The following is a 27,814-nucleotide window of genomic DNA, read 5'->3' as shown; positions in this document are numbered from 1 at the left end:
CTTTAGTTTTCAACACCCACAGCTTCCATTCAACAATCACAAGTTTTCCACTTTGATCAAAGAGGCTGAACAGAGAGGGCCACAGGAGCGGCCTGTTCTCAGCAGCCCAGGGCAGACCACAAAAGCCCGGCTACCCACTCACTGTCTGTACCCACCGGAGGACACAGCCTTCCCCGCAGACCAACCAGGTACACACCCCCAAAACACTGGCCCGTCTCATTCCCACCTTAGCTATCACACGATTGTGCCCAGGTGCGTCTTCCAGGCCAGCGTGGGCTCCAGGACCTCTGCTTTCCTGACTGTGAAGTGGGCCTACCGCTGACCGCTCTGATCAGGCCACGGAAGCACTTCAGCTGGTCACCTCTTAATCCCTCTTCCATCTCTGAGATTCTTCTCGAGGAAGAATATCCACACCAGCTCCAAAGTCCAAACTGACTCGGGTGTTCAGAGGTTAGGACTCTAGGCAAGGGTGCCCAGGGCCTTTGCTGAGGGGGTCCTGGGATGTCCTCGGGCTCTCAGAGATAGACTGCCACCAAAGACGGAGCAGAAAGGGCAGAGGCGCTACAGGGAGAACGGGCTACCTCCAGGCCCATGGCAAAAAAAAAAAATAAAAAAAAAAAACTTTCCAAAAAGCCACATCTGGAAGATCTAGCGTCTTAAATCCGTTCATATTAACGTTTTAACTGGAACGCTGAAACGGAGATCATTAGTACCCACAGCTGTGACACACTGTGGCCCAGGGAGTCTATCTATCATCTCTGAATTCCAGACTTGGCCCGGGGGACCACTGGAGCTGTTTAACAGGAATTGTTGGACCATCTGCCAAGCCTGTTCCCATTCACGAAGCTCTTACATCATCTGGCTTGGTCTTGGAGATGACCATATTGCTGGGGGGAAAGGAAGGACGGGGACCCGAGTGACTTACACAAGGACACAAAGTTAAAAAGAGGAGGAGCTGAGACTGGACCTCAGGTCTTCAGCCTTCGGGTGGAGTGGAGCTCGAGTGAAGGGTGCAGGCCTTGGGGCCAGGCAGGCTGGGCCAGGCAGCCCAATTCTTTCCGAGATTAGCATTTCCGACTTTGAGAAAGTTTACCCCCTTGCTGAGCCTCAGTTTTCCCATCTATAAAGAAGGAATATTACCTGAATCACAGGGCAAAGGTGCAGGTGGAGTGAGGCCACTTATAATACTCTTGGGACTGTGCCTGGGACAGGAGGTTCAATTCCAGTAGACACACACACACACACGCACGCACGCACGCACACACGCACGCACACAAAGCGCACAACACACTCTAGACACATCATGGCAAACCACAAATACACACGCACCCCACAGAGCACCCCCCCATTCTGCACCCTCCTTCCCTCCTCACCCTCCTCACTAATTCCTTCCCCTTTCTGTGAGTTGTAGGACAGCTCACAAAACAATTTCATCTGCAAGTTTAAAGATCCCCTAACACCCTGAGAAAGTTTCTGCTCAAAAATTCCATGTTTCCGGATTCTCATTCTCTTGCAATATCTTTGACCCTGACTCCAAATTTCAGGCTGCCTTGAGTTTGTGCCCCTTTGGATAAATCTCTATGCTGGTGGGCTTTTTCCTTCCCTCATAACCGGTAGCCTTTCCAGTTTTCAGCAGTAGCAGATATTATCACACCGGACCCTAGGAGTCCCTCTACTGTAGCCCGAAGAATGCAGCCCCCCGGGACCTGGCAAAGAAACTTCATCTGCAGGGGCTTCTGAGCCAAAGATCATGTGCAGCCAGCCGCCCCAGCAGGAAGGCGTTTGTGGCTGGGTCTAAATGAAACAGAAGTCACTTCATCACACACCACACACACACACACACACTAGGGGAACCGTCATTTTCCTACGCACCCTCTGACATCAGCCACCTTCTCTGTAGCGACAGTTTTCTCTGCACTCAAATTAATCTGGGCGATGAAAAATGAACCTCTCCCCCACCCTAGCTGCCGCCTTTCGCCTCACGCCCCCAGAGAAGAGTTTCTCCGCCAGGAAGCCGGTGAAGGTTTTTTTCCAAGTCACATGATCCAGGATGCAGGGGGAGAATCCTTCTTGGAACAGAGATGGGCCCAGAACCGGATCAGATGAGGAGAGATAAGGTGTGATGCGGGGCAGCCTATATAAAGAATGGACCCAGGGCTGCAGCGAGCACGCAGCCCCGGAGCCCCTGGCCCAGACCCAGCCATGCACGTGCCGCCAGAACCCGTGGCCAGCCACTTGGGAACCACGACCCGCAACTACTTCTGCTTCACCACCGCCACGCTGGCTCTGTGTCTCATCTTCACTGTGGCCACCATCATGGTGCTGGTGGTTCAGAGGACGGTGAGTGGACGGTCTTCCTTGCTTTACCTTCTTGATTGAAGCTCAGCTTCCCCCTCACCCAGGAAAAAAAAAAAAAAGAACTCTGGGAGCAAACTGATACCTTAGTGGGGAACAAAAAGTTTGAAAGAAAAATAAATCAAAGTAGCTATGGGTTATGTCGGGCCACAAAACGGGAGAAAAGAAACAGGAACTTAGCTCCCTGAAATAATTTGGATTTTTGAGAGAAACTTTATTGGACCATCATCTCAAAACTTTCCAGACCCACATGAGCCAAAAGAGTGGAAAGAGCTATTGGCCTTGAGAAATTAGCATTTAAATCCTGCTGAGCCAGAAATCCATGGGATCAAGGAAGGAAGGAAGCAGCAGGCAGTCGGGAACCCTGGTCTAGAACATTCGCCTGGCTTGGTACTCGGTGATTCCAAGGTTCAGTCTTTTCAGCTGAAATGTTCCTGAGGTTTCTGAGACCTCATCCATTGCCCAGGTGATTTTGTTGTTGTTGTTTTTATTTGTTTGTTAACAAGGAGCTAAATGTAGAGGTCAAGTTCTAGAAGGAAGGCAGACAAGCCAGAGAGCTGAGCTGCTGAGCGTGTTGGGCATTTCAGCGTTAAAACCACAGAACAAATCGAAAGCTTCCTTGTAAGCCGCTGCTTTGAGGAGTGGAGGGTGTGATAAGAAACAGCAGAGAACCAGGAGAAATGTTTTCAATACCTGTTCCCCTGAGATGCCCCAGCACACTCTGTGCAGGGTCCAAGTGCCTTGGGAGATTTACTTTGTTTGCAGTAAGTGGTGAAAGATCTGTTCTTGAAAGTGGAAGGGATAAAGGAGAAAGCTCCTTTACACTTCAGAAATTTGATATCAACTGAGCATCCATTAGTGCGTAGCGTACAGAAAATACCACACTGATGGAGGATGTGGCTCACCGATTTTTAAGATTTTGTGTACTTGGGTAGTGTAAGAACTGTACCCACACACATGACATCCTGCCAAAGTGAAACCGAGTCTACGACTCCACGACTCCCGCTGTAATGCAAATGTCCAGAATTTGTTCTGGTTTTCCTTCAGCCGTCTCAGGCCAGATGCCCTGTAACTTATCAGTTGCTAAAAGGAACTGGGCTTCAAAAGGCTTTGCCACTTGTTAGTTCTCAAGTGTTACCAAGCTTGGAGATTTAAGTGAAGCTTTGAAGCTCAGATCTCCATAAAAGTGGGAAGAAGGGGATCACTCTATGTGATTTGGATGGTGGAGTTTGTAAAACTCACATTTAAGGGGTTTGTTGGCACCAACTAAGAGAAACACTCTTAAAAACATCCTTGGCATTGACTACCACTTTCTGCCATTATAATTTGGAATAAACCAGACGTGTGTTGTTTTATAGCAATGGCCAGGGGAAAGAAATTGAAGTGGGCCGGAAGAAGTTCCTTAGGTAAAGATGCTGGTAGAGCTGTTGGGGTATGGGAGGTGGAGATGGTGGGATGCAGGTGGCAGTGGTGATATGTGAAGCCAGAAAGCTCCAGAATATTCTTCATACAAAGCCAACTTGGAGCCATATTGGTTCTTTCTATGAAATGGATGGATCCATTCCTTCTATGGAATGGATCGTTCTGCCTATTTAAAAAAAAAAAAATCCAAAATATGGGGAACTGAGAGGGGACAGGGCTTGAGCAGAGCCACCTGAGAGAGCAGTAGAGTCCACGGCTTGTGCTGCGTGAGAAGTGGACAGCCAAAGTACTGAAAAGCTTCTGTCACCCTCTTCTCTTGGGGACTTCTTTTTCTTGCAGACCCATTTCTTTGGCTTACCCTTCATGTTCGGGTATGAGAAGGTGTGCTTTGGAATCTGATTCCATGCTGTGATTTCCTAACTCTGAAACCTCAGTTACTGGCTTCTGAGTCAAGGACTATAATACAGTAGCTGTAATATTGAGTGTTGGATGCCTTACACTCGTCATTTCCAATAAACCTCTCAGACATTACCTGTGAGGAGAGCTAGGAAAGCATGACTCCCACCAACCTGAGTGACCAGGGAGGCATCGATAGCAAGAGGGAATGAGGGCTGACTTTAGAACCGGTGGGACTTAGATGAGTGAGAGGCTCAACAGGACCTCTGGGGAAGAAGACAAAGGAGAAACCTGGGGAGCTCAGATCCCCAGTCCTGTTCCTAACAGAGGAAGAAGCTGGTGGCCACAAAGCACTTTCTAAGTAGGTTGGGGACACCGGAATAAAAGCATGAGGATGGCTTTATTGCCATAAGAAATCACAATTCTAGGTCAAAGGGCACATCTATGGACCATATTCAGAACAGCTAAGTCATAACATGTAACAAAGCAGGACACAGGTTACCGTAAGACCCCAGGTTAAGGAGAGAGGGCATTTAAGGAAAACCTCGCTGGACATGGGAGTTCCAGATCCACTTGAGAAATGAACAATTTCAAATGGGTGGAGAAAAGAGATCTAAGGACAAGCTGCTCCCGGCCAGCGGCAGTGGGTGAGCAAAGGACTGGAGGAGAGAAGTTATTACAGGGCAGGGGGACATGGCGTGGCTTGAAAGAACTCATAAGTTTAAGGTCAAACTCCATGGGAGAGACAAAGGAGGAATTTAATTTCAATCACCAATATTTATTGAGCATCTATTCTGTATGGGACACTTTTCTAAGCACTGAATATATAGTCTTGAACAAAACCAACAAAATCCTGCTTTTGCATTGTTTATCAAACTTTCTTTCTAGTGAAGTCTTTAAAATATCTGTGATTTGCACTTTTCTTTACATATACCAGTACATTTATTACAAAATATTGCATTTACCTCATTTAAGAAAAGTAACCAACAAATAAGGGGGAAGAAAAAAAAGTGTAAAAGTCTCTGACACCCTCCCAAACCAACCATCCACCCCTTTTTTGCTAGATAACCACCATGAACAGATTCTTATGTGTTCTTCCAAACATCTGAGCATCTACACACGTTATTATAATAACCGTTGATGCTGCAGCCCACCTTATACACTTGGCAATGTATCTTAGGGAACTTTCCACATCAATATGCAGAAGTCCATTTCAATCTGCTCAAAGAGTCACGCAGTATTGTCTTGTACCAATACTCATAATTTATTTTATCTGCATCTCTTGAGAGACACTTGTCTTTTTTCCTCTAGAATATTTTTGCCCTCTGTGCACACCTACATCTGTTCAATGAATCCCTAAAGGTGGGAATAGAACATGTATTTTCACTTCAATAAATGTTTTCCATCAGCCTCCACAGAAATTGTCCCCGTAGGCTCCCAAGGAAATAGAAGTCTACCACCCAAGAGGCACCTCCTGACATCAATATGGAAAGAAAGAAAATTGACTGATGGGCTGGGGCTGGGGCTCAGTGGTAGAGCACTCGCCTAGCATGTGTGAGGCCCTGGGTTCAATACTCAGCACCACATCATAATAAATAAAATAAAGGTATTGTGTTCAACTACAACTAAAAAATAAATAGTAAGAAAATTGATTGATTGCTGAGGAAGCCCAAGTGTACACGCAGACAGGGAAGCTGGAAAAGACTGGAGAGTCTAGATGAGATGTTCACACGATTTGTACAGAAAAGCAAAAGAAAAAAAGCATCAAATTTCTCTTCTCTCCTCAAGAGCCAATGGAATCCCATGAGATAGGTCCCTAGATTACAGCCGAGGGAGGTACGTACATCTCAGAGTGCCTTGAGACCCTGGACCTGAGGGTTGCCTCTGCTCCCTAAACCAGGAGACAGGACTAGTCCAGCCCTGGGTGGGTGGGTGGGGGAATGTAAATGGCCACATTCCAAATGGTAGAGCAAGGACTTAGGACGGTTGGATTTTTAAGTACTGTAGACAATTTCTAGAAAGAGAAAGCAGTGGCCTCATTTCTCTTTATAAGCAAATATATATACATATTTTTTTTGAAAGAAAAAGATAACCTCACAGTTCCCCCCACCATCCACCAAGAGGGAGGCAGAGCACCTGTTCAAGGGTAGCGAATGCCGGCAGCCAGGGTGTGGTTTGGGGAGTTGTTTTTAAACTCAGGAGTAATGCAGAGGTGAGCTGAACCCTCCTCACACGGGGATGCTTCCCTTTACCTAATAACTTTCATCTGATATCCTATTCCACTTAAGAATAAAAACACAACATCCTCTGAAATGGTTGTAAGGAGCAACCCAGAAGCCGGGCTGGAGGGAAGGAGCCCTCTGGACACAGCAGCACCCTGATTTCTGGGAACTTTCTGCTAAACTAAGGAAATGAAGCCCAGGAATCTGAGTTCCAGACCAACCAGTAGAGAGGGAGATAATTTCTGTTTAGGATCCGGGAGGTGTTTGTAGGAGAACTGAACAAGAAGCCAAGCCTCTGAGAATTAGATCGTGTCTTATGCCCCAAGTCCTATTTTGAAACCTCTCACGCAGATTGGCCAAGTGTCAGTGCTTTGTCTCATTTGTGCTATTTAAGTATATGAAAGTAAGTTACAGACAGTGTGACCTCTCCCTTCCCCGAGCTCCAGTACCCATCTGCCACTTACCAGTGTCATGACCACTGTCGGAGAGCTCCTGGCAATTCATGGATACAGTTCATGTTTACATTTCCTCTCTTGTCCAAAAACCTCCTCTACAGCTCTTCTGTTCAATTTTATTTGGGGACCTAGCATTCATTCTGGGGTCACATTGTGTTGTCAGCTAGAAGGTTGCTGTTTAATGAGTGGTCCTAGGTGTTTGTTGAAAACATAGACTCTCAGGCCCCACCCAGAGCTACTGAATCAAAATCTGAATTTAAAATGTTCCCCAGATGATGCTGTACACAATCATCATGCCCTTTCTTGTTTGTTTTTCATGACACTGATTTTTTTTGAAGGGCCCAGGTGAATTTTGTTATAGACCAGTAGATGTTCAGGATTTGTCTGGAATATGAAATATTTCGCCAAGACTAGTATTTAGGTAATGTTGCATACTTTTTACTGTACCGCGGCTAGAAGCCTAGGTCCGGATGTCCCACATTTGGATGCCCCATTTTTTTGTGATGAAGGTGGTAGACACCAGTCATCTCATTTGTAAAACATTTTTTTCTTCTTTATTAATAAGTAATCTATGGAGTAATGCTTTGAAGACACAAACGTTCTTCACTTGGCCATTGTGTCATTTCTTGATGTCACTTGTCTAGGTCTCTTCATGGGCTGAGGGTGCAGAAGGATGCCCAATTCTCCTTCCTTCCACCTTCTTCTGTAAAGTGGAGCTCTCCACGGGCAGGATGCTGGCAGGTGTAGTGGGCAGGCGTATTCTAGATGGGACCAGTGAACAGAGGCACAGCCCAAAGGCAGGCAAAACTGGGTATGAAGAGAGGATTGACGGGGCCAGAACCAGGGTCAGTCCAGACTCAACAGGGAAGCAGCAAGAGATAGAGTAGATGGCAAAAAGCAAATAATAAAATAACAAAATTAAAAGTACTGATAGAAGATACCAAGAGGCCAGCCTGGCAGCTCCAACCTCAGACAAGCAAGATTTCCTAGAACCATATCTGAACCCCAATCCAGCTCCATCTCCTATGGTCATCTCTCAAGACCACAAGTGTTCTCGCTGCCCATGGAGTAAGGTCTTCGAGCCCTTGCTACTCCAGGTGTGGTCCATGCCCCTCCAACATTGTCATTACCTGGAAACTCACTGGAACTTCAAAACCAAAGGCCCCATCTAGATCTACTGAACCAGAATCCCCAGATGATGGTAAATCCTTGCAAGTGGGAGATGCACTTTTAGCACATTCTGGCCCAATCCCCACTTTCACAGACCATGGAAAACCAGGGACTCTCAAGAAAAATACCCCTGTCCCTGGGGATTTGATATGATCTCCATTCACTTTCCCTTTGGATCTTGGAAGCTGTATCCTGCCCTATGATGCAGAGCAGTACCCTCAAAATAACATATCTTATTTTGGGTCTATCCTCTGCTATTTATCACCTGTTGGACCTTTTGTTATCATAAAGTCACTTCTGTAAGTTATAGTCAACCCCTAACTCTTGGGGTCAAGGTCAAGGGCAAACAAGATAATGTGTTCTTTCTTAGGAGTGGCCCCCTTAAGTGCTTATTCATGTCAGCTTGAAAATGATAGTGATCCTCATGGACCATGAGCCAGAGCCCACCTTAGCCTCCTAAGGAAGGGGATATGGAATCCCCCTTGTCATATTCCAAACATTAGTTGTCTTTGGTCATTTTCAGTCACAGAGGATATTCTGTGTCAAAAGCAAAATTAGGAGCTGATTACACCCATACACCATTGCTCTGTGAAAAGAAATGGGCCTTCTAAGTATTTAGAAAAATTAAGCACCTCTAAAGGCCATCCCCAAAATAGCCACCACTTTTCAGCAGTTGTTAACACTTGATGTACAACATCTCACTCCATCTGCCACGATCCACTGGAGGGAAGGATTACAAGGCACTCTAGCAGAGACAATGGCCGGGAAGGGGGTCATTTCGCCTGGGGACTAACAGGCTCAACATGACCATTCTTCCCTCCATACACACAGAGATCTTAAGTTTTGCTGGGACACCCATGAGACTTCCACAGAGGCTGAAAAAAAATAAAAAATAAAAAGAGGAAGTCTGCTCAAGGCGGCGTAGCAGGTTGGTAACCATGGAGATGGAGTTTCCCGAGCTGTTCAATGGAGCTGAAAATGACAACCGGCAAGGGTTCATTTGGTTATATCTGGGTCAGACCTGTCTTACTCAAAACCGTGTCACTGGTCTGGACAAGATGGCATTTCCTCAGCCAGGGTCCAAATCCCTAGGAAAGATTTGGGAGAACACTCCAGGACAAGGGACACCTTGCCAACGAGGAGGGCATGGACAGCACTCAGCATGGTGCCTTGGGCATAAACAGCTTCAACAAACATCAACATTCACCACCTCTTTAGACCTCATCTCCACCTCGAATGTGAGGCAGAGTGCTTGTGCAAGAGGAGAACAGGGAGCATTGAACGTCCCTGTGGTTGGTTTCTGAGGACAGCATCTCTCCTGGGGCAGTAGAAGGTACAGGGGAGAATTTCAGGACAGGATCTGCCTCTGACTCCTGAGCGCTTCGGCCTCCTCCCCTGCAAATCAGCTGGATGGGCTAAGATGTCTAGGTTCCTCTGTGGCTTTGATTCCCTAATCTTGTCTCCCACAGGCAGCCAGGGGAGCTGTAGAGATCCTGTGCTGTTCAAAACAGAGTCCCACTTGTGTCTCAGGTTCCCCGGGCCCTGGGTGAAGGTTTAAGCAACAGGACCCTCTGCCACACCAAGTTGCCTTGCCTTTGACATTTGCTCGTCTGAAGTTAGGCAGCCAGGAAGCCTTCAGTTGTCAGAGAAGCAGGTCCTTCCCTGATGCCTTCTTCCTGATCAGCCCTCCTGCTGACATTACCTCTTACAGCCTTGCTGCTCCAACTGTGTTTCATGGGCTAGAAGTGTGGGCATCACCTGGGAGCTTGTCACAAATACTGAATCCCGAGTTCTACCCAAACCTGCTGAACTAGAATTTGCCTTTTAACAAGAACCCAGGGTGATGTGTGCACACATTAAAGTTTGAGAAGCATTGTCTTTAAGCACTCTGATTTTCTCTTCCATAGCTCATGCCACCAAGTTGTCTTTCTAATTATATATCTGTGTATCTTAAATGACTGCTTTAATGATTATATCCATAGCGTGTCCTTGGATGACTAACAGCACCTACCACTGGCCAGGTGCTCACCCAGTGTGTATTGAATGGATGACTCTCTAGCTCTCCCCTGCTGGGACGGCTCTGCTGGTTTTGCTCTTCTAACATTCTCTCCTTGACCCTGGATAGGCCCTGGGTGGCTGATGAAGTCAACCATGTTAGCGCCACATTTACATGTAAATGTTTTTCTTCGTTCATTTGCATATCACACTAACCCGCAGGCCTGCTTGGAAGTAAGCTAATTGTGTATCAAACTTTGAAATGGTGGTTGTTTTGTCACAGAGGCAACACCAAGGGGAATTTTGTTATGTCAGGTTTTCCTATACCGCATACGTAATTGAGCGACCACAAACAAAAAGCATTCTTAGTTCAATTAAGAGCTTTCAACTAAGGCAAAAAAAAAAAAAAAGGCATATAATATTTCAATGGAGACCGAAGAACCTTCCAGACCAAGTTCACCTCCTTTCTGCTGAGAAACTGAGTCACAAAAGTTCAGACTGACTTTCTCCATCCCCAGATCAGTGAGATGCCCAGGCTGTGACTACTAGACACATCCTTGACTCAGCACCGCTAGAGTGGGGGAAAAGAGATCCATTTGCCATAGAACTAGGTGTCCACGGAAGGCAAATGACTGCATTCCTGAGACATGGTGGCATAAAACACCCTAGACACTTGTGCAGCTGCTAAAGTCTTGCTTTGGTAGAATTTAGGAAGTTGTCCCCCCAGTGTTGTTCTCTCTTTCCTTCTGTAGGTCTTTATTAATATTTCAGTTCAATGCACTGCAGGAGATTTTAACCCATGCAGGTGTAAAATGAACAGGATACTTCAGTCCTTTCTGCAAAATCCTAAGGGATGTCTCCATGGCTGACAGGGGAAGAAGCGAGGCAGTACAGGGGAAAGTCTCTGAGATGTTCACTGGGGGAGAACGGTGCCTGTCCACTTCTCTGGACTATTAGCTCAGAGCACCTGAACTGCGTCTCTCTTTAGCCCCAGCCCAGGGCCCCCTCCTTCAGCAATCTGCTTCCACAAACCTCTTAGTTATGTAAACATTTATATATGTTTATATTTGTTAAATAGTGAATAATATATATTTGAATGCATGTATAATACAAAGTTGTATTTATTTCATATATTTATAAATATTGGTATGTTATAGTAGGACATAAACTTGTAATAAATCCATGAGGGCAGGGACCCGGTTTATAATTGTTTATACCCGCTTGGCGTATAAACAATTAATTCAAACTTTCCAACCACAAGAGAGAAAGAAATGTGCCTTCCAGGTTTGTTTATAGCATAATTCACAAATGAATCAAACATGGGAAATAACCACATATTTATACAATTATCTTGATTGTTCTTATGTTAACCATGGGAAAAAAAATATTAGTACACATGAGGTGGATGAGAAGCGCTGGACTAGCAGGTGAGAGCTCCAACCGTGGTTCCTGAGCCCTGCAATCGTACTGGGTGGCTGTGAGCCAGCCACTCTGTGTCACCTGTTCTGTCCCACGCTTCTTGCCTGGGAAGTGTGGATAGCAGTCCTTGTCTTGCATTTCTGACAGGCAGGTGGTAAAGCAAATGGTAAGAAGCCTGTTGTAAACTAAGTCAGCAAGTCAATTTTTAAAATAGAAGAGTCAGACAGTGGGGTTCTAATTTGCACTGTACTTTGACAACCACCAAAATGGAAAAGACAACAACAAATGGTTTCAACTGAATGTCGTTCTCATCCTGCACTTTCCTTTCTTCTCTTCCAGGACTCCGTTCCCAGCCCGCCTGACAACTTCCCTCTCAAAGGAGGTAAGAGCTTGCCATTAGGAGTAAGATTGTCGCAAATCGTCCAGACGCCACCCTAAGGTGCCATCACCCAGCAGAAAGGCTAGGATGGTGCCCACAGGAGAGAGGGTGGGGGCGGGTGGGGCAGCTCAAGGTTGAGCTGGTGCACCTCGATCACCCCCAGGCGGCCCCATCAAGGGTCTCATCCATGCAAGCTCCCACCAGCCCACCACATTCCCACTAGTGAAAACTCTGCAACTGGCATAGGCCATGGCACAGATGCCAATAGGTTGTACAAAGCAGTGCTGTGTCTCTAGCTTGAAACCTACCTTGTGCAAATGGGGGTATGAATCTCAGTCCCTCCGGAGCCTCAGCTGGTCTCTCGTATGGAAGTAATAGCACTCACGTCACTGAGGTGCTGGAGAAGCCAATCAGACCTCGTCCATAAATTGCATAGCACAACCACCAGCACCAATAACCCTTAAATAACTGGTCATGGCCAAAATGCATAATGAAGTTGAGGATTTGTGTAAATAGACTTTCTCCTCACTCTCTCTTCATTTCCAATCACTGAAATTACTGCCTCTATCAGCCCCAGAGGGGCAACATGTAGACTTCAGTTAACCCTGAGGATGAAAAGCCTTGAGATCATCTGACTAAGGATTTCACTGCTCAGAGGAGGAAAAGTAAGCCCTGGAGAGGGGAAGTGAAGTGTCCGTAACCCACATGTCCATCCTGTAACCTTAGAACTGGATCACAAGCACAGCTACATAACCAGAGGAAAAGGAAGAGAGAAAGGGGTGAAGTCATCATAGATACCAGGATAGGGACCTGGGGACCGAGGACACAGATGACCTGACACAGCTCCTCACGCCACAGTATCACACTTGGAATTTCCTTCAGGCTACCCTTGACCTTGTCTTTCACCTAGAGATTTAGAAAGTAGGGTCAAAGGGTCCCAGCAGACCAGCATTCTGGGTCTGCAGGCATATGAGTAATTACAGCATTGTGAACAATGTCTCAGTCTTGGCCACAATCACTTAGCATGAGGTTCCAATTCCCCTAATACCTGTAAATCAATGTAAAAAGGAGCAAGGCAAAGGCAGAGGGAAGAAAGATTTTTTCTTTTTTTTTTTTTATAAAGGTGCACCTAGTAAGTATTTTAGTTTTACGAGCCTCACCATCTCTGCACTTAGCTCTATGGTTCCAGTGATGAAGCAGTCAGACTGACAGGCAAATGGCCTGGCACTCCCTAAAACATGTTTACATAATGAGGTGACGAGCTGGATTTGGCCCACGGAGCCGAATTTGCTCACCCCTGTAGTAGAAACAGTGCAGGATTTGGAGTGAGAAGCCTTCATTAAATTGTAGCCCATGTTCCTGTGGAGATTTGCAAAGAAAGAGATATACTAAGCATGTGTAATCCCCACACCCTGCCCCCGTTCCACCACCACCTCCACCTCCACCCAGATTTTCCAAGCAAAACTGGAACTTTCTATTTTTTGAGAGGAAGTAGAGATCTTTAAGATGGACATGGTCTCAAGGACATCGCCAGTTTTGATCAGCAGTAAGCCTCAGCCATTCCACCACTCAGTTCCCTTACATGTGGATGCTCCAATCACAGTCTTCCAAACCAGGAACCCTGACCAGTGGTTCTGGCCCCACGAGTTTGCCTTAGTACCCAGGAGAATGGGAAAAAGAAGGACCATTAGCCCCTTCTTGCATGGCCAGTGACATTTAATGAAGGGCACATTTCCTCTGAGAATAAGTCCTTTTCACTTTTTTTGATGTTCAAAATCCTTTCATTTACAAACACAAGTTCATACAGGTGCAAGTTAACTTGGTTTGTTTTCTGTCGATCATTTGTTTTGCTTTAATGATCATAATAGGCGAAATTTTTTAAAAGCTTCCCGCTTCACATTGGTCTCTGGATTTTCATTTGTGGACGAAATTTCTTTGGTTCATAAAAATCCAAAACTTTGGGAAATGTTGACCAGACTCTTTACTTGGGCCATGATTGGTAATATCAGAATAGGCACTGGTCCAAAACCAACCTCAGTTTACAATTTCATGTTTCTGCAGCTAGATTTTTAAACATCTAATAATAATCCCCACTGGGGCTGTGACACCTTCTGTACCTCCTTTGCATTGGCTTCTGTCCCAATCCTGAGGGTAAGCAACATGGGGATTAATACACCCATAAATATTCCATGTACCAGTAAAGAACTGAGGCCCAAGGAGTTGGGGCAGTGTGAAGACCATTCAAGGAGTTAGTAGCAGAGCAAGAATGAGAGAATCCAGAGCTTGTCCCCATGTCCCTTGAGATGCCAGGGATCTGCTGAGTGTGGTCTCTGACTCTCTCTGCTTACAATGCAAGTTCACACTTCCCTTAGCTTGGCAAACTACAAACTCTGCAGGAGGATTGGGTGGAAAGAATTATCACCATGGGGCAAGTCACGGGCTCCAAACCTGGCCTCCACCCCAGCAGTGTGGGTTCTCTGGGCAGGTTTTTCCTCCTCTCTAAGCCTCGTCTGTAGTTAAACACAGTGTTCTAAATGAACTGAATGAGTCCTTTCAGCTTGGACACTTTCTGAGACTGTGATTCTCTCATCCAACATGTAAAGATTAAAAAAAAATGTCTAACAACTACCTACAGAGAATCTGAAGCCAAGGCCCTTCCCCAAGAAGCTCTGAAACTAGCACAAGCAGCAAATTGCATCTTTTGGAAAACAAACAAAGCAAAGCAAAACAAAATAACATTTTAAGACATGCCAGGCAGAGGAGAATTATGTTCCAGAAATTTCTGGGAGGAAGCTCCAGGAACACATGAGGCTTGTTGCTAGAGAGGGCGAGGGTGTAAGCTTGCGCTTTGCTATAGTGGGTGTTGGAAATCTTTCACCATAAGCAGGAAACCAGAAGTGGCCAGAGCCTGGGCTGCAGGGCCGTACACACGCCAAAGTAACCTCACAGGGGATACGCTTAGCTTCCCGGAAACCACAGAGAACCACAGCTGCTTTGGTAATGAGTCCTAACACAAGCCTCCCATCCCTGACCATCATAGCCCCAGCCAACTGTCACCTCACACCCACTGCCACTGTGCTTAGGACTCAGGGACCATTCCAGAGGTTCAGGTGGAGCTGGGAGCCAGGAAGAGCCCTGGGAACAGAACCTTGTCCCATGCTCTTCTCCTCTCTAGGTCTTAGTCTGTCATCTAGAAGATGGAGTTAACAATAACTCCTGTACTAAGCTACCTTAAGGGTAGAATGGGACTGCAAATATGCCTGCAGCTGCCACCTGGCTGAGCCTACATCCCAGGCCCGGGGTCCACTCTGCTCTTACACAGTCACATAAATGGCTCATCCCAGACGCAGCCTGGAGGCAAGGAAACTAGGGTAAAGAGACATCTGGGATTTTGCTTCTCCTTGGCCACTTCTGGTTCTGATTTTCTGCTTCCATGAATTGTGAATCGCACCTGTGCACGGGATGTGGCATATCTGCCCAAATCACAGAACACAGCTACATTGGCCTTGATTTGCCCAGAGTCCCAACGGCAGCTCACATTTGTGTCTAGAACATCCATGTGAGGCAGGGCAGAAGAGTATTCCAGCCCAGCCCAGCGCAGCAAACCATGCAGAGCTGAATGTGAGACCCTCCATTCTGTAAGACCCCAGCTCTCCAGTCACCGGGAATCCTCCAAGAGCAGCTAGCTCCCCTCCTGTCGGCCCAGTCCCCTGCCATGTGGGCCTTCCCACCTGTTTTTATATCCTTCTCCCTATTTCTGCACACCCCCCTTCCTCTCACAAAGTCTACAGAAATTTAAATTCTACTGACTTTATTTTGAAGAACAGTTTTGATGCTTTGGGCTCACCCTTAGGCCTTCTCAGGGTTCTCTGGGTCTTTTCATAACAAAACACCTCACTACCCAAAGAGTTCTCACCTGCACTAGAGGAATTCTGTAGACAGTCTCCCTGTATTCTCCCACTGCAGCTGTCGGAGGCCCTGACGGAGAAAGCAGTGACATCCATGGTCATCTATGACAGACTAAAATCTGTGCTCATTCACTCCTCGCAAGCCCCCAGGGATAATGATTAGCCCTCTTTTATGTGTAAGGAAATAGGAGCACAGAGAGGGCTACTGAATTAGCCAAGATTTCACAGCAAGCAATCAGTGGGGCAAGACCTCCAATCCCGCCTGAGCCTTGTGCTTGGCCAGGACTGGATGGTGGAATGCCACACCCCACACACCTGCTTCCCAGCTGTTTCTTCTCATGTGTCTGCAGCAAATCCGCTGTTGTTGAGTTCTGGGGCAGAGAGGGCCACTGGGGACATGTGGGTGTGTACAGTGGGGGACTGGGGTGAGTTCATCCTCACTGCCTGTCAGTTGGGAGGGATTTAAGGCCTCTATACCCTGGGGTTCCCCAAAGCCCTAAGGAAATCAACCGTAGGTAGAACAGATGTGGGTCCTGACCCCTTCAGAGCACCCCTACCCTGGCCTGATGTCTGTCTCCCCCTGGAGACAGGTACCAAGGACAGAGAACTAGACTGGAATCCCTATACTCCCTTCCACTCCCAAGGTTGGAAGTAGCTCATTTTCCTCAGAGAGTCGGATTCCCCATTTCTGAAGTGTAGGTGAGGGGACTGAGCCAGGTGACCAAACTCCAGGATGGATTTGGCTCCGAGTATCACCTTCTGTAATCAAAGACATATCTTGGCCTTCTTTGACCACGTTACTGCGCTGACATTGACAGCATTTAGAGGACTCGGCAAGCTACTCTCCTCCCCTCTCCCCCTGATAAACAGAAAATGTGGACAATAAAAGAGACCAAGAGCGGTTGGCTCCCTAATGAACCACCCCGAAGAAATAAGGGGAATGAACAAGGGAGGCCACCTTCTCCCCAATACCCAGCTATCCCTGATGCCCTTTGGCCAGGGTCCAGGTGGCAGCAGTCCCTCCAGGGTGAGGTGGGGAAGCAGCAGCCTCCTCCTACCCTCCCCTCCTTCACAGCAAGGGGCAGTGCTCCTGCTCAGGGACTAAATTGGTTTTCCCATCGTCACAGGCCACAAGGAGCCCATTTGCTTCTCCATTTCCTTAAACCTCCTCAGTAAAGCCCACCTTGACCTTGCTGTCTTTTCCTTAAGGCAGCGCTAATGGAAATCAGGAATCACCACCCAAGAAATGACTAGGAAATAAATGAGCCACTCAGAACGCAGTGCAGTGGGGTCCCAGGAGGCCACCTAGCATTCTGCAGTCATCTGCTCCTAACCCCCACATCCAAACACAGAGAGGAGGAAGAAACAAGATGCAGGGAAGGCAAGTGGGGAACAGAGAGAGAGAGGAAGAAAATAGAGAGGAAGAAAATAGAAAGGAAAAAAGAGGCAAGTCCATGAAAGACATGTGAAAATTTGAATTTGAACTGAGCACATAAAAATCACAAGTCTCTGAATTGAGGGGAAGTCACAGGGTTCACCATCCAAATGCCTGGGAAAGGAAGGAAGCTAAGGGGTGAAGGGAGGGCAGGCCTACTCCTCCCGCTGGTTGCATGACATACGTCACTCAAGCTGGCTGGTCCACTTGAGTGTCTGCAAACCAAGCCGCGCACAGCCTGGGCCGGGAGTGAGAGCAGCCACTGTTTGCTACAGTGTTGGTGGGAGACACCAGGCTCCTTTCAATGCACCATCTCACTTTGCCTTCCTGCCACCTTTTAAGGTAGGGATTATTATTGCTCTCACTTTGGGGAAAAGGAAAGGTGGCCTGTGCAAAGTCACACAACTAGTAAGTAATACAGATGGGATTTGGACCAGTTTACCCAGCCCCAAGCCTAACTTCCCACATGCTGCTGTACTTGCGTATCACAAACAAGCTGGGCGGAGGGCCATATGTTAGCGGCTTTCACTATATGATTTCAGACTCACCTTCCTTTTAAGTTCAAGACTTCTAAGGTGCTTCTTAAACACTCCCGATGCTTTTAGTATAAACAAATTCCAAGAAAATATCCACAGAGTCAGAGAGGTTTATCTTATATATTGCAACAGGTGAGGATTGAACTCCAGAGAATCTTCAGGGGATTTGTGTGGATGGGCTGTTGTTTATGTGCTTAATTCTAAGTGTGCCAGAATGGGTTATTCCCTATCTGGTTGTCCTTTGTTTAATAATCGGCTCATCCTGCAGCCCGTTTCTCCATCACAAGTTGATCTGGTGGCATCAAGGAAATGGTCCAGCTGCAGCCCTTTGAAATGAGCCTTAGGTTAAAGATTCACCTGGATCCCAAATTCCACTGAAAGGGGAGACTCCTCCAGATGTCACTGTTGAGACTCTTCATAGAGTCTCCCAGGAAGATGGAAACCAAAGTGCAGAGTCATTAGGATAATCTCTTTGCTTAAAAGGATTAAAATGTTTTCAATAGATGAAAGGAGGATTCTGCCCACCTTCCTAAAAGCATCGGATGGCCTCAGACACTTAGGTTCGTAATTAATTGAGAAACTCCAATCCATCAGATAATGTCATGAGCTTTGCTTTCACGGGCATTTCATTAGCCAAATCACTCTGCTAAATGACACTGCTAAGCTGTGCCACTGTAACAACAAGGAAATGAGCGCAAGGGAGAATGGAGCTATATTTACAGAGTGCTCCTCTGGCCACGTGCCCCGATGGTTACTCAATATAATAATCTCAATGCATCGCCCAAACCTGCCTACGTTTGCATGGATTATTACTATCCTCGATTTACTGATGTAGAGGGGAGTGATGGGTCCAAAGCTCAAAGCCTGGTCCTGAACCCAGGTGCTCTCTTTTGAGATGCACAGTATCTGCCTTGACTTTATGTCAGCAGTGCTGTGGAGCTGGAAGGGGCCTGGCACTCAGACCATGCACCATCTGGTGGAATAGCTGCATGTTTTTTTGTTTTGTTTTGTTTTTTGCCATGTAGAGCTTCCCTGAGCAGTGTCCATCTTTCTGGAAGCCTGATTGTCCCTGATTTGCAACTGGGCATGGTCCAGCACACAGGCCTGAAGTCATCTGCTGGCATGCTCCCACAAGATGGGACCAGGGAGGCTCATTAGAACTTGTTTGCCCAGCACCTCCAGCTGTCTTGACAGTTTTCAGTTCCAGTATCTGTGGTGGCTGCATTTCACTCTCCCTGCTCCATGGAATAATGAAAAGACAGGGACAGAGCCTTGGACAGAGAGTCAGGAGCCCTGTATTCCGAATCCAGCTCTGCCATTTACCTACTGTGGGGTCTTGGGCCAGACCCTCAGTCTCTCTAGGTTCAGTCTTCCACTCCTAAAACTAGGACCTCTGTGAATATGACATCTAATATCCCTCTCTGTCCCTCATACTATATCTCAAAGTGGGGCCTAGTTCAAGGTTGCCAGAATCCTGACCTTCTAGAGCATAATCCTCTCAACTACCTTGAGCAATCTCTGTTTCTCCCTCTCTACGCTGTGCAACTGGCCAGTAGGGATTCCTGGGCACATCTTTCTCTCCAACCTTCCAAAGCCACAGAAAGCCCATGATCTCTCTAAAAGAGTCAGGAGTTTGGAGACAAAATACAACATGCAAACTTCATGCATATGAAGACATTGATCCTCAGAGGAATACACAGAGTGCTTTGATTATCTGAAAGACCGAATATTCCCACAAAAGGAATGTGGAGCCCAGGGCTCTGGCCCTGCCTCTGTCACCCACTCTGGGTTAACTAGGACCAGCTTGTTAGGGGTGTGACATTGGAGAGCAAATGAGTTATGTCCTTTCAAACCTGGACCAGGTGCCTTCTTAGGGAACTTCCATTTCTAAAAAACATGCAAATTCTAACAGAACCAGACTCTTCATTACTTAGATTGCCCCAGAGCTAGAATGTTCTGTTTTCTATCACTTCTGGGATCTGAAAATTTGAGTGTGTGAACACAGCTTCCTACTATGGGCTGAGCAATATGCCCATAGAGACAGAAATGGGGCCCACTTTCTGTGCCCAGCCCCTGACCCCCACAGCAGCCCTGGCAGGGGACAGCCGAGACCACACAGCCTACCAGAAAGAGCTACAGAGTCCCTTCTTGATCCCAGTCCACACTGTTCAACATCTAGATAGGGACACAAGAGCCCAGAAAGAGGACTTCTGAGAGGCTCACTCCCAGGTCATCGGTTTAGCCACTCCCTGTAGACAGTTCTCATTTCCCCGACCTCACATTCTGTTTTTTTAAACTAAACTCCTCCAGACATCACATCCATTGGGAAACAAGAAGATGTGTTGCTACGCATGCTCCCAGTCCTCAAAACTCTAGGGACATTGCCAGGTTCCAGCTGCATGAAGAAACCTATCCTTTGATAAGTCGCTCCTTCTTGTTTTTATACCAAAAAAGGAAGACCTATCATGGACCCGCAGGGTGATGAGGAGACAAGCTACACGGCTGATGATCCACAGAATGTTATCTAGCTCTTGACATCTGCCTCACAACCCCCAAAGCAGCCCTGACTGGTCAAATACCTGAGCATCCAGCTCTGCGACATAGAGCACGACTTGGGTATCCTTCATGTAGGTCTTTCCACAACCACATGGCTATGAGAGTGGCATTGGTCAAGATTTTACCTCCTCAACTTCCACTTGGAGCCTTAGTGATCAGACCCCAGAGATCAGGCTGCACTGTCTTCCTGCTGGCAGCCTTGTCAACAGAGATTGTGCCCTCCTCTGGGGTCTTGCTCCCCACCCTCAATAGCCCCTCTGGTGTCCTGCTTGCTCTGGTAATATCTTTTTTTTTTTTTGGAACCAGGGAGTTGAACCCAGGGGCGCTTAACCACTGAGCTATATCTCAACCCTTTCTAATTTCTATTTTTTTTTTAACTTTGAAACAGGGTCTCACTAAGTTGCTTAGAACCTCACTAAATTGCTGAGGCTGGCTCTGAACTTCTGCCAAGCCTCCTGAACCACTGGGATCACAGGTGTGTGCCACAGAGCCCGGTTGGTATTAGCATTCTTGAAAGAAGCTGTGTTTTTCCTTTAGCTAGACGCCATCTAAAACACTCTTTAAGAAAAACTAAACTGTGTCATGCCATTTGACTTCAGGAAATGCAAATGCTTCAAAATAAGGGCTTTTTTTTTTCCATCCTTGGGTTTCTCAGAATCACAGCTGAGGTCACCCCACTAAACATGTGAAGAACAAAGGGGAAAAACAACAACAACCAAGAACCTGCATGTGTGAGGGGCAAGCCTGGGCTTGTCACCGGTCACTGCTGGTTTGTTTGTGGAAGCTCACCTGAGGCAGGTGTCACAGGTGCCAAGGACAGAGGGGCCCTTTGGCCAGTGGCAGAGCCTGTGTCTGACTTGATAATACTGACTTCACCCCAGGCACGATTCTTGTCTTCCTAACTCCTCTGACCTGCAGCCCTTGGAAGAATGAGGCCTGTGTATTCCAGCCGTGGGAGGAAAAGCAGACCAAACACCCTTCTCCATCCATCCTACTCATTGAACTGGTCTCCACAAGGGAAATAAAAGAGATGATTTAGAAGATTCCATTCAACAAACATTGACAGGGCTTGTCCTGCTCAGGGCAGTGGGGATGGATAAATTGTAGTCTCTGCCCTGAGGGTTTACAGGAAAATAAGCAAACAGAGCAAGGGGCAGAGAAGGTCTCCTGGAGGACAGGACTGCCAGGTTGTGTTCCCACGGTGACCGGCCTGAGGGAGGTGGGGATTCCAGGTAGAGGGAGCAGCGGGTGCCAAGGTGGAATAGAAAGCTAGCATGCACCCAAACTCCAATAGAGAAGTCAGGAGCCGCCCAGGCATTCGAGTCTGCACAGCCCGAGTTTGAGCCTCCACCCTGCCACCAGCTAGTTCTCTCATGGAAATTTCTCATGAAAATTAAGTGAAATAATTTCCATAATGTGCTTTGCAGAGTACCTAGAAAACAGCCATCATTGCACATACATTCGTTATTGTTATCAATATTACTATTCCGGCTGTTGTTATGGTGATGATTATTAGTAGGAGGACAGAGAGTGAAAAGGGAAGGGCGAAGGTGAGGGGTAAACCTGGAGAGGTCAGAACACGAGGGCCTACAAAGGCCTTGCCGAGGAGTCAGGCCTGGTCATGCAGCAGGAGACGTCAGAGAGGGATTCCAAGCAAAGATTCGGGCAGACGTACCTCCCTGCAGTTCCTTCTGCCTTTTTGCTCGACAGCCCCAAAGAGGAGGCTGGGCCAGGGGACTGTCTCATGAAGGTGACAACCTCTAAGGGAGAACAAGCTGCTTTCCGTGCTGTGGTTCTGATTCTACACACCCAACAGTGTGGGTGTGGGCTGTGGCAGAGGACTCGCACGCTGGCTGAGGGATGAGAGAAGCACGTGGCCCAGATTGCAGCTGGCCCACCAGCCCTTGCCACCAAAGGGGCTTTGGGCCAGAAGCTCTTTGTGGATCAAGGGCCCCCAGCTGGGGGAGCCTCCAGCAGTGAGCCGGCTCAGACAGCAGAGGGAACTCTTCGCTTCACTCTAACCACTTCAAGGCCCCAAAGAGCTTTGAAGAAGCCAGCAGGGACTTTCTCAGGCCCGAGCAGAGAGGGCAATGGAGAAGTTTGTAAGCCCAAATAGAACACTCAGGGAGCAAACAAGCCAGGGTGTGGCCACCCCATTGGATGAGTCAATGGGTTCCTGGGCTCTGATGGATGGACTGAGTGGTCATCTCTGATGACATCATCAAATGATGTCAAGGTCAATTTAGAGATCTCCCAGTTTTACAAAGTAGGAAACGGAGGCTAAGAGAAGAGAAGAGATTTGTTCCAAATAAGTTGAGTCCATGAGAGCCCAGGAAGCCATTGGCAGGAAATGTTTGGGTAGTTCTTTGCATACAAAATGATTACTATAATAAGAAAGAGTTAATCTCTCATCTCTGATAAACATATTAAAATATTAAAAAATAAATTTCTTAAACACTATAATACTTTAATGCCATCATTGCTGTTTTTCCCTGTCAAGGAAGCTCCTGCTAAGATATCTTTAATCCTTTTCCTTCTTAAAATTGAGTAAAAAGATGTTTTATCTTTGTCGTCTAGCAAAATGGCCCAGAATAGGAAACGTGGCCTAACTTGGTCAGACAGTCGTGGAGAATGTCAGCATTTCCTCACACTTGTTTGACTTTGAGTCTATCATTGACCATCTTCAGGCATCGTGGATAACTCTGCAGGGTTAGTCTGAGAACAAGATTAGATAACACCGGTGAAAATACACAGAGCAGGGTCCTACACGCATGCAGCAGGTAAGATGGAAATAATCAGTATCACTATTCAAATTTTGACAGCCACTACCTGTGTGAGTGACTTAGGACAATGGATAGCATGTATCTGATCCCCAGGGTTCTCCCAACTGTCAGAGGCACTTAATAAGGCCATTTTCATGGATTAGACACAAAGACCACACAAGGTAAAATCTGAGGAGGGAAGAGAAAGGCCTCTGGCACATTATGAGAATTCAGATCATATTCCTTCTACAGTCTCCTATAAAAGCCAAAGAGGAAACCCTCAATAAAAATAAATTTTAGAAAAGTACAACTCCTGAGATATTTGACAGCACAAGAACTAAAGAAGTTTTCCTTTTACTTAGAAGCAAAACAGTAACTGTCCCCGTCACAAAGTCAGGGGAAAAGATCCAGTGACGTCAGTGCCCAGAGCAGCAGAGGCAATTCATGTGTATCTCCTTGTTTTTAGGAAATTGCTCAGAAGACCTCTTATGTATCCTGAAAAGGGCTCCATTCAAGAAGTCATGGGCCTATCTCCAAGGTCAGTAGCCAAATCCATGACAGCCAGCCACATGGAGGCCACATGTGGCCTTTCAGCAACTTCTAAGCAGAAGTCCCAACTAGAGGCCAACGGCTGGCCCAGTGTGACCTGCAGCGTGTTCTGGATTGCCTGCACACAAGACCTTTCAGCATTTGAATTTGAATGCCTTCCCCAAGGAGAGAGTGTTGAGTTCCAGAGCCACAAGTCTCCTCTTTCCTCAGCCCCTTCATGTTGCCTACCCATCTCTGGAGGCATTTTTGACCCCTGTCCCCACCTCCCCCACCATCACCCCTTTCTATCCAAGTACCTACCAGTTTCAGCCAAGTACACAGTTCTTTTCCTAATGCAAAGGGACCCGGCTCCTAATCTCTCCTCTATAAAGTTATTCACAAGGGAACCACAAAATTGTCTTGTCCCCAGATTGACAGCTTAATGAACATGTTGGCACAGGACCTATTTGCATACTGCAAAATGCTTTGCCATGTAAGAGGCTCCTGATAAATGAAATAAGAGGCACTTACACTGCAAAAGAATGAGATATGGAGGAAATGGCCAGGATTCTCTGAATAGCTATTTTGCTCATTTTAAAAATTCAATTTTGCACATAGATTAGTTCTTACCTTTCAATTGAATTGCAATGAAATTGAAAGGAAAAGTATATAAGCAATTAAAAGGCACCCTGTCAGTCAGTGTTGGCTTTTATCTGTTAGCTCCCAGAGACTTGGCTTCTGACATAAACATGTCAGCTTGAAGGGTCTGCTAATTCTCTGCTTTTCTACAAATCCCAGATGGCAGAGCCCCTTACTGTACACCCGAGGGGCCTGTGCAATTATGTTTGGCTACCCTTTGGAAAGAAGGGACATTCAAAAATTCAAATAATCAGATAATGCGTACATCTTAGTGGAGAGTCTATTGGACAACTTGATACCTGAATTGGTTCTTAACTGCCCAGTATAGAATGTCCTTTCTCTGACACTTTCCTTAATCTCTCCCAAACAGTAGTCACACACTAACTGCTCATTCATGATAAATAAACATGACATTCAGTTCTTCTGCAGAATACAGTCAAGGAGCTTATAGTCTAAAAAGGGAAAGATAATAATCATAACATCGTAACATAATATGATAATAGGCAATGGGGGAAACATTCCATAGTAGGTAGAGTGCACTACTGTGAGTGTTGTGGCCCTCTAGCTTTGAGCATTGGAAAGGAAGAGAGGTAATTTTCTACTTGTGCCTTGAATAATAAGTAGACCTTAGAAGGAGTCACATGAAAGATATTCAGATGGCTGGGTCATCAGGCAACATGATAGAAAACATGGCTCTTAAATGGGAACCTTGAACAAAGACAGAGTGCTCTAATTTGTACCCTCGATGTGGTTAATAATTCTCTTTTTTATACTTTCCAGTGTCCAAGCATCTCAACAATACCAAGTTGTCTTGGAACAAAGATGGAATAGTCCATGGCGTCAGATACCAGGATGGGAATCTGGTGATCCAGTTCCCAGGATGGTATTTCATCATCTGCCAGCTGCAGTTTCTGGTTCAATGCTCAAATCATTCCATGGACCTGAAGTTGGAGCTCCTCGTCAACACAGAGGTCAAAAAACAGGCCCTGGTAACAGTGTGCGAGTCTGGAATACAAACCAAAAACATATACCAGAATCTCTCCCAATTCTTGCTGGACTACTTGCCAGTCAACACCACCATATCAGTCATGGTGGATAAATTCCAGTATGTGGATACAAACACCTTTCCTCTTGAGAATGTGTTATCCGTTTTCTTATACAGTGGTTCAGACTGAGAAATTTCTCTTGGCCTGCAGAAGAAAATGGTATTTCATCCATTCGTCCCAACACTTGGGCAAAAAGAAAATGTTAGAACAAGACTGAACTCGCAAAGGGTATTAAGTAGTATACGTGTCCTTCTGTCTGTTGGGAAGATACAGCTCCAGGGTTAAAAAAGGGAAGTATTTTTCAGGTAGAAGACAGGGAAGCAGTGTGGTGTGGTGGAAAGAGCCCTAACTCTCTGGGCCTCGGAAGGGAGTGGGTTGTCCCAACCCAAGCATTCATTCACTATTTAACCTTGAGCTATGCTTTCCCCTCCTGGAATTCAGACTCCAGATCTGAAAAATTAGGGGATTTGGTTTGAATCTGTCCAAAGTTTCCTTCACCTCAGAAGATCAGACATGTGAGTTGAAATTCCAGGCAGAGATCTGAAAGGTCCCAACCAAAGGAAGGCCCCACCTACCAGTATGAACTGATGGTATCACTAACATCCGACTGCATGTCATCCCAGCAAGTCAGAATGTGGGGACAATGTTCACCTGCCTTGCAGAATATGCCATGTGTTCAGCAAACACCCCACCAGCTTGCAATGGCCAAGGTGATATGGTCATTTAGCCAGGAAACAGCTGCTGTCATCTCCTGCATGATATATGGCTGTTTTATACTTCAAATAACCCTTAGAAAATCAGTTCTGTGATGGACTTTTAAGTCCTGACGAAGTTGTTGATAGACAATGGTGATGCTGGAAATGCAGAGAACGTAGGAGCCTGGCAGCCTCCTGACCTGATTTGGGCAGCTGGGAGAGTTCTCCAGCTACATCAAGTTTGACACTCCCGCATCATCTTTCAAAGAGCGCCTTATTTGTTGGAGGACTTTGACAAACGTCGGAGTTGGAAGTGTAGACCCCTGAGGATAGAGTTGAGTGAGAAAAGAAGACCGTCTGCTGCTGCGCAGAAGAGTGGAGCAAACGTTCATTTTCTCAAGAAGAGAAAAGGTCTAAAAAAGAAGAAGAAGAAGAAGAAGGCCAGGCGCCGTGGCGCATGCTTGTAATCCCAAAGGCTCAGGAGGCTGAAGCAGGAGAATCAGGAGTTCAAAGTCAGCCTCTGCAAAAAGCGAGGTGCTAAGCAACTCAGTGAGACCCTGTCTCTAATAAAATACAAAATAGGGCTGGGGATGTGGCTCAGTGGTCGAGTGCCCCTGAGTTCAATCCCCGGTACCACTCCCCCCAAAAAGAAGAAGGAAACCGCAGCAGTTGTGGTATGGATAGAGAGCAACGTGGAAAAACAAATGACCAAGGGGAAAGTGTAAGTCCCTCTCTGAGCAGCGTGCCTTGTCCACCTCCTCATAGGTCACCCCTGTGAACCATTCAGTAAAGCCTACCTTTCTCTTTAACTCTTTTAAAGAGTAGATTCTGAGGGAGGAGCAGGCATTGGAAGAGGGATTGAATTCCGTGAGCCAAGTGGCACATGGTTAAAAGAGAGAGGCTCACAAAGCTAGAGAATAAGGGGATATCTGGCATTTTAGTTGCACACTAATGGGTTAGGACTCATGAATCTCCATTGGACCAACTCATGCATTCTTTCTTTTAATTTAATTTAATTTGTTCTTTTTTAGGTCTACATGACAGTAGAGTATATTTTGACATAGTATACACTCATGAATGCATTCTTGAAAGGGTACACTCAACCTAATTGTGTATAAACAAAGCAAATGTTCTTTCCTCTCATTCCAAATTCGTTTTCACATTTTACTAACTAACTTTCATGCAATGAGTGGTTCTGATTTGCCACACAATGCTCAGAAAACCAAAGGCACAAAAATAAATAGATAGATATATAAATATCAATAAGTCAAAGTCTACATATATAGGATTCATGATGATTAAAACCAAATTCTGTTACTCTGGAGGACTAAGCATCCCTGGGAATTTTATAGCCAAATGACACCATCTATGCAAGTAAAACAAATCATTTACCTAACTGAGGTCCCAGGCTACCCAAAATATAAGCCTCTACAGCAAAATGTCAACTTGAGCCTAGAGACCCTTCCCTCTTCCTCTCTCCCACACCCAATCCAATCACACACAGTATACTTGCAGAACATGTAGAGGAAGGTGATGGTGAGTTGATGAACAATACCAAGTTCAAGGTAGACTGAATGTATACCTGCCCTTGAAAAAAAATCACATGACCTTGTCCATGTTCACTAACTTTATTTTCAACTGGCCTCCCATCATCTAGCCAGGCCTCCCATAACTGCACCACCTAAGTCCTCCTCAGAATCTCCCAGTCACACAAAAGGTGGCTCAGAAAATGGCCCAGTGCCCAGAAAGTTTTTAATATGAATAGTCACTAAACAGAGGCAGATCTGAGGGAAGGTGGTCAGATTTACAAACAGATGAGACTTCCAGGATCCCTGGAATACACTGGCTATTCCAGCACAGGGGACAAAACCCTTTAATTAAAAGTATCCAGAAGTC

At 46.3% G+C, this 27,814-nt stretch overlaps 1 protein-coding gene and 1 long non-coding RNA gene across 2 annotated transcripts in view; one reads left to right on the top strand and one right to left on the bottom strand.

Annotated features, from left to right (window-relative positions):
- The window catches only part of LOC120889873 (uncharacterized), a 116,761-nt gene that overhangs the window by 12,741 nt on the left and 76,206 nt on the right, over nucleotides 1–27,814 (bottom strand). The window lies entirely within an intron of this gene.
- Tnfsf8 (TNF superfamily member 8) lies at nucleotides 1,832–26,569 on the top strand. Its single transcript, XM_005320885.3, has 4 exons — nucleotides 1,832–2,340; nucleotides 11,774–11,816; nucleotides 23,477–23,548; nucleotides 24,958–26,569. Exons 1-4 carry the CDS (start codon nucleotides 2,146–2,148, stop codon nucleotides 25,350–25,352), a joined length of 705 nt encoding a protein of 234 aa, XP_005320942.2. The 5' UTR covers nucleotides 1,832–2,145; the 3' UTR covers nucleotides 25,353–26,569.

The sequence above is a fragment of the Ictidomys tridecemlineatus genome, chromosome 4 (genome assembly GCF_052094955.1).
Source record: "Ictidomys tridecemlineatus isolate mIctTri1 chromosome 4, mIctTri1.hap1, whole genome shotgun sequence".
Lineage (NCBI taxonomy): Eukaryota > Metazoa > Chordata > Mammalia > Rodentia > Sciuridae > Ictidomys > Ictidomys tridecemlineatus.
The sequence above is the reverse complement of the archived record's forward strand: the minus strand, read 5'-3'. Positions and strand labels throughout refer to the sequence as shown.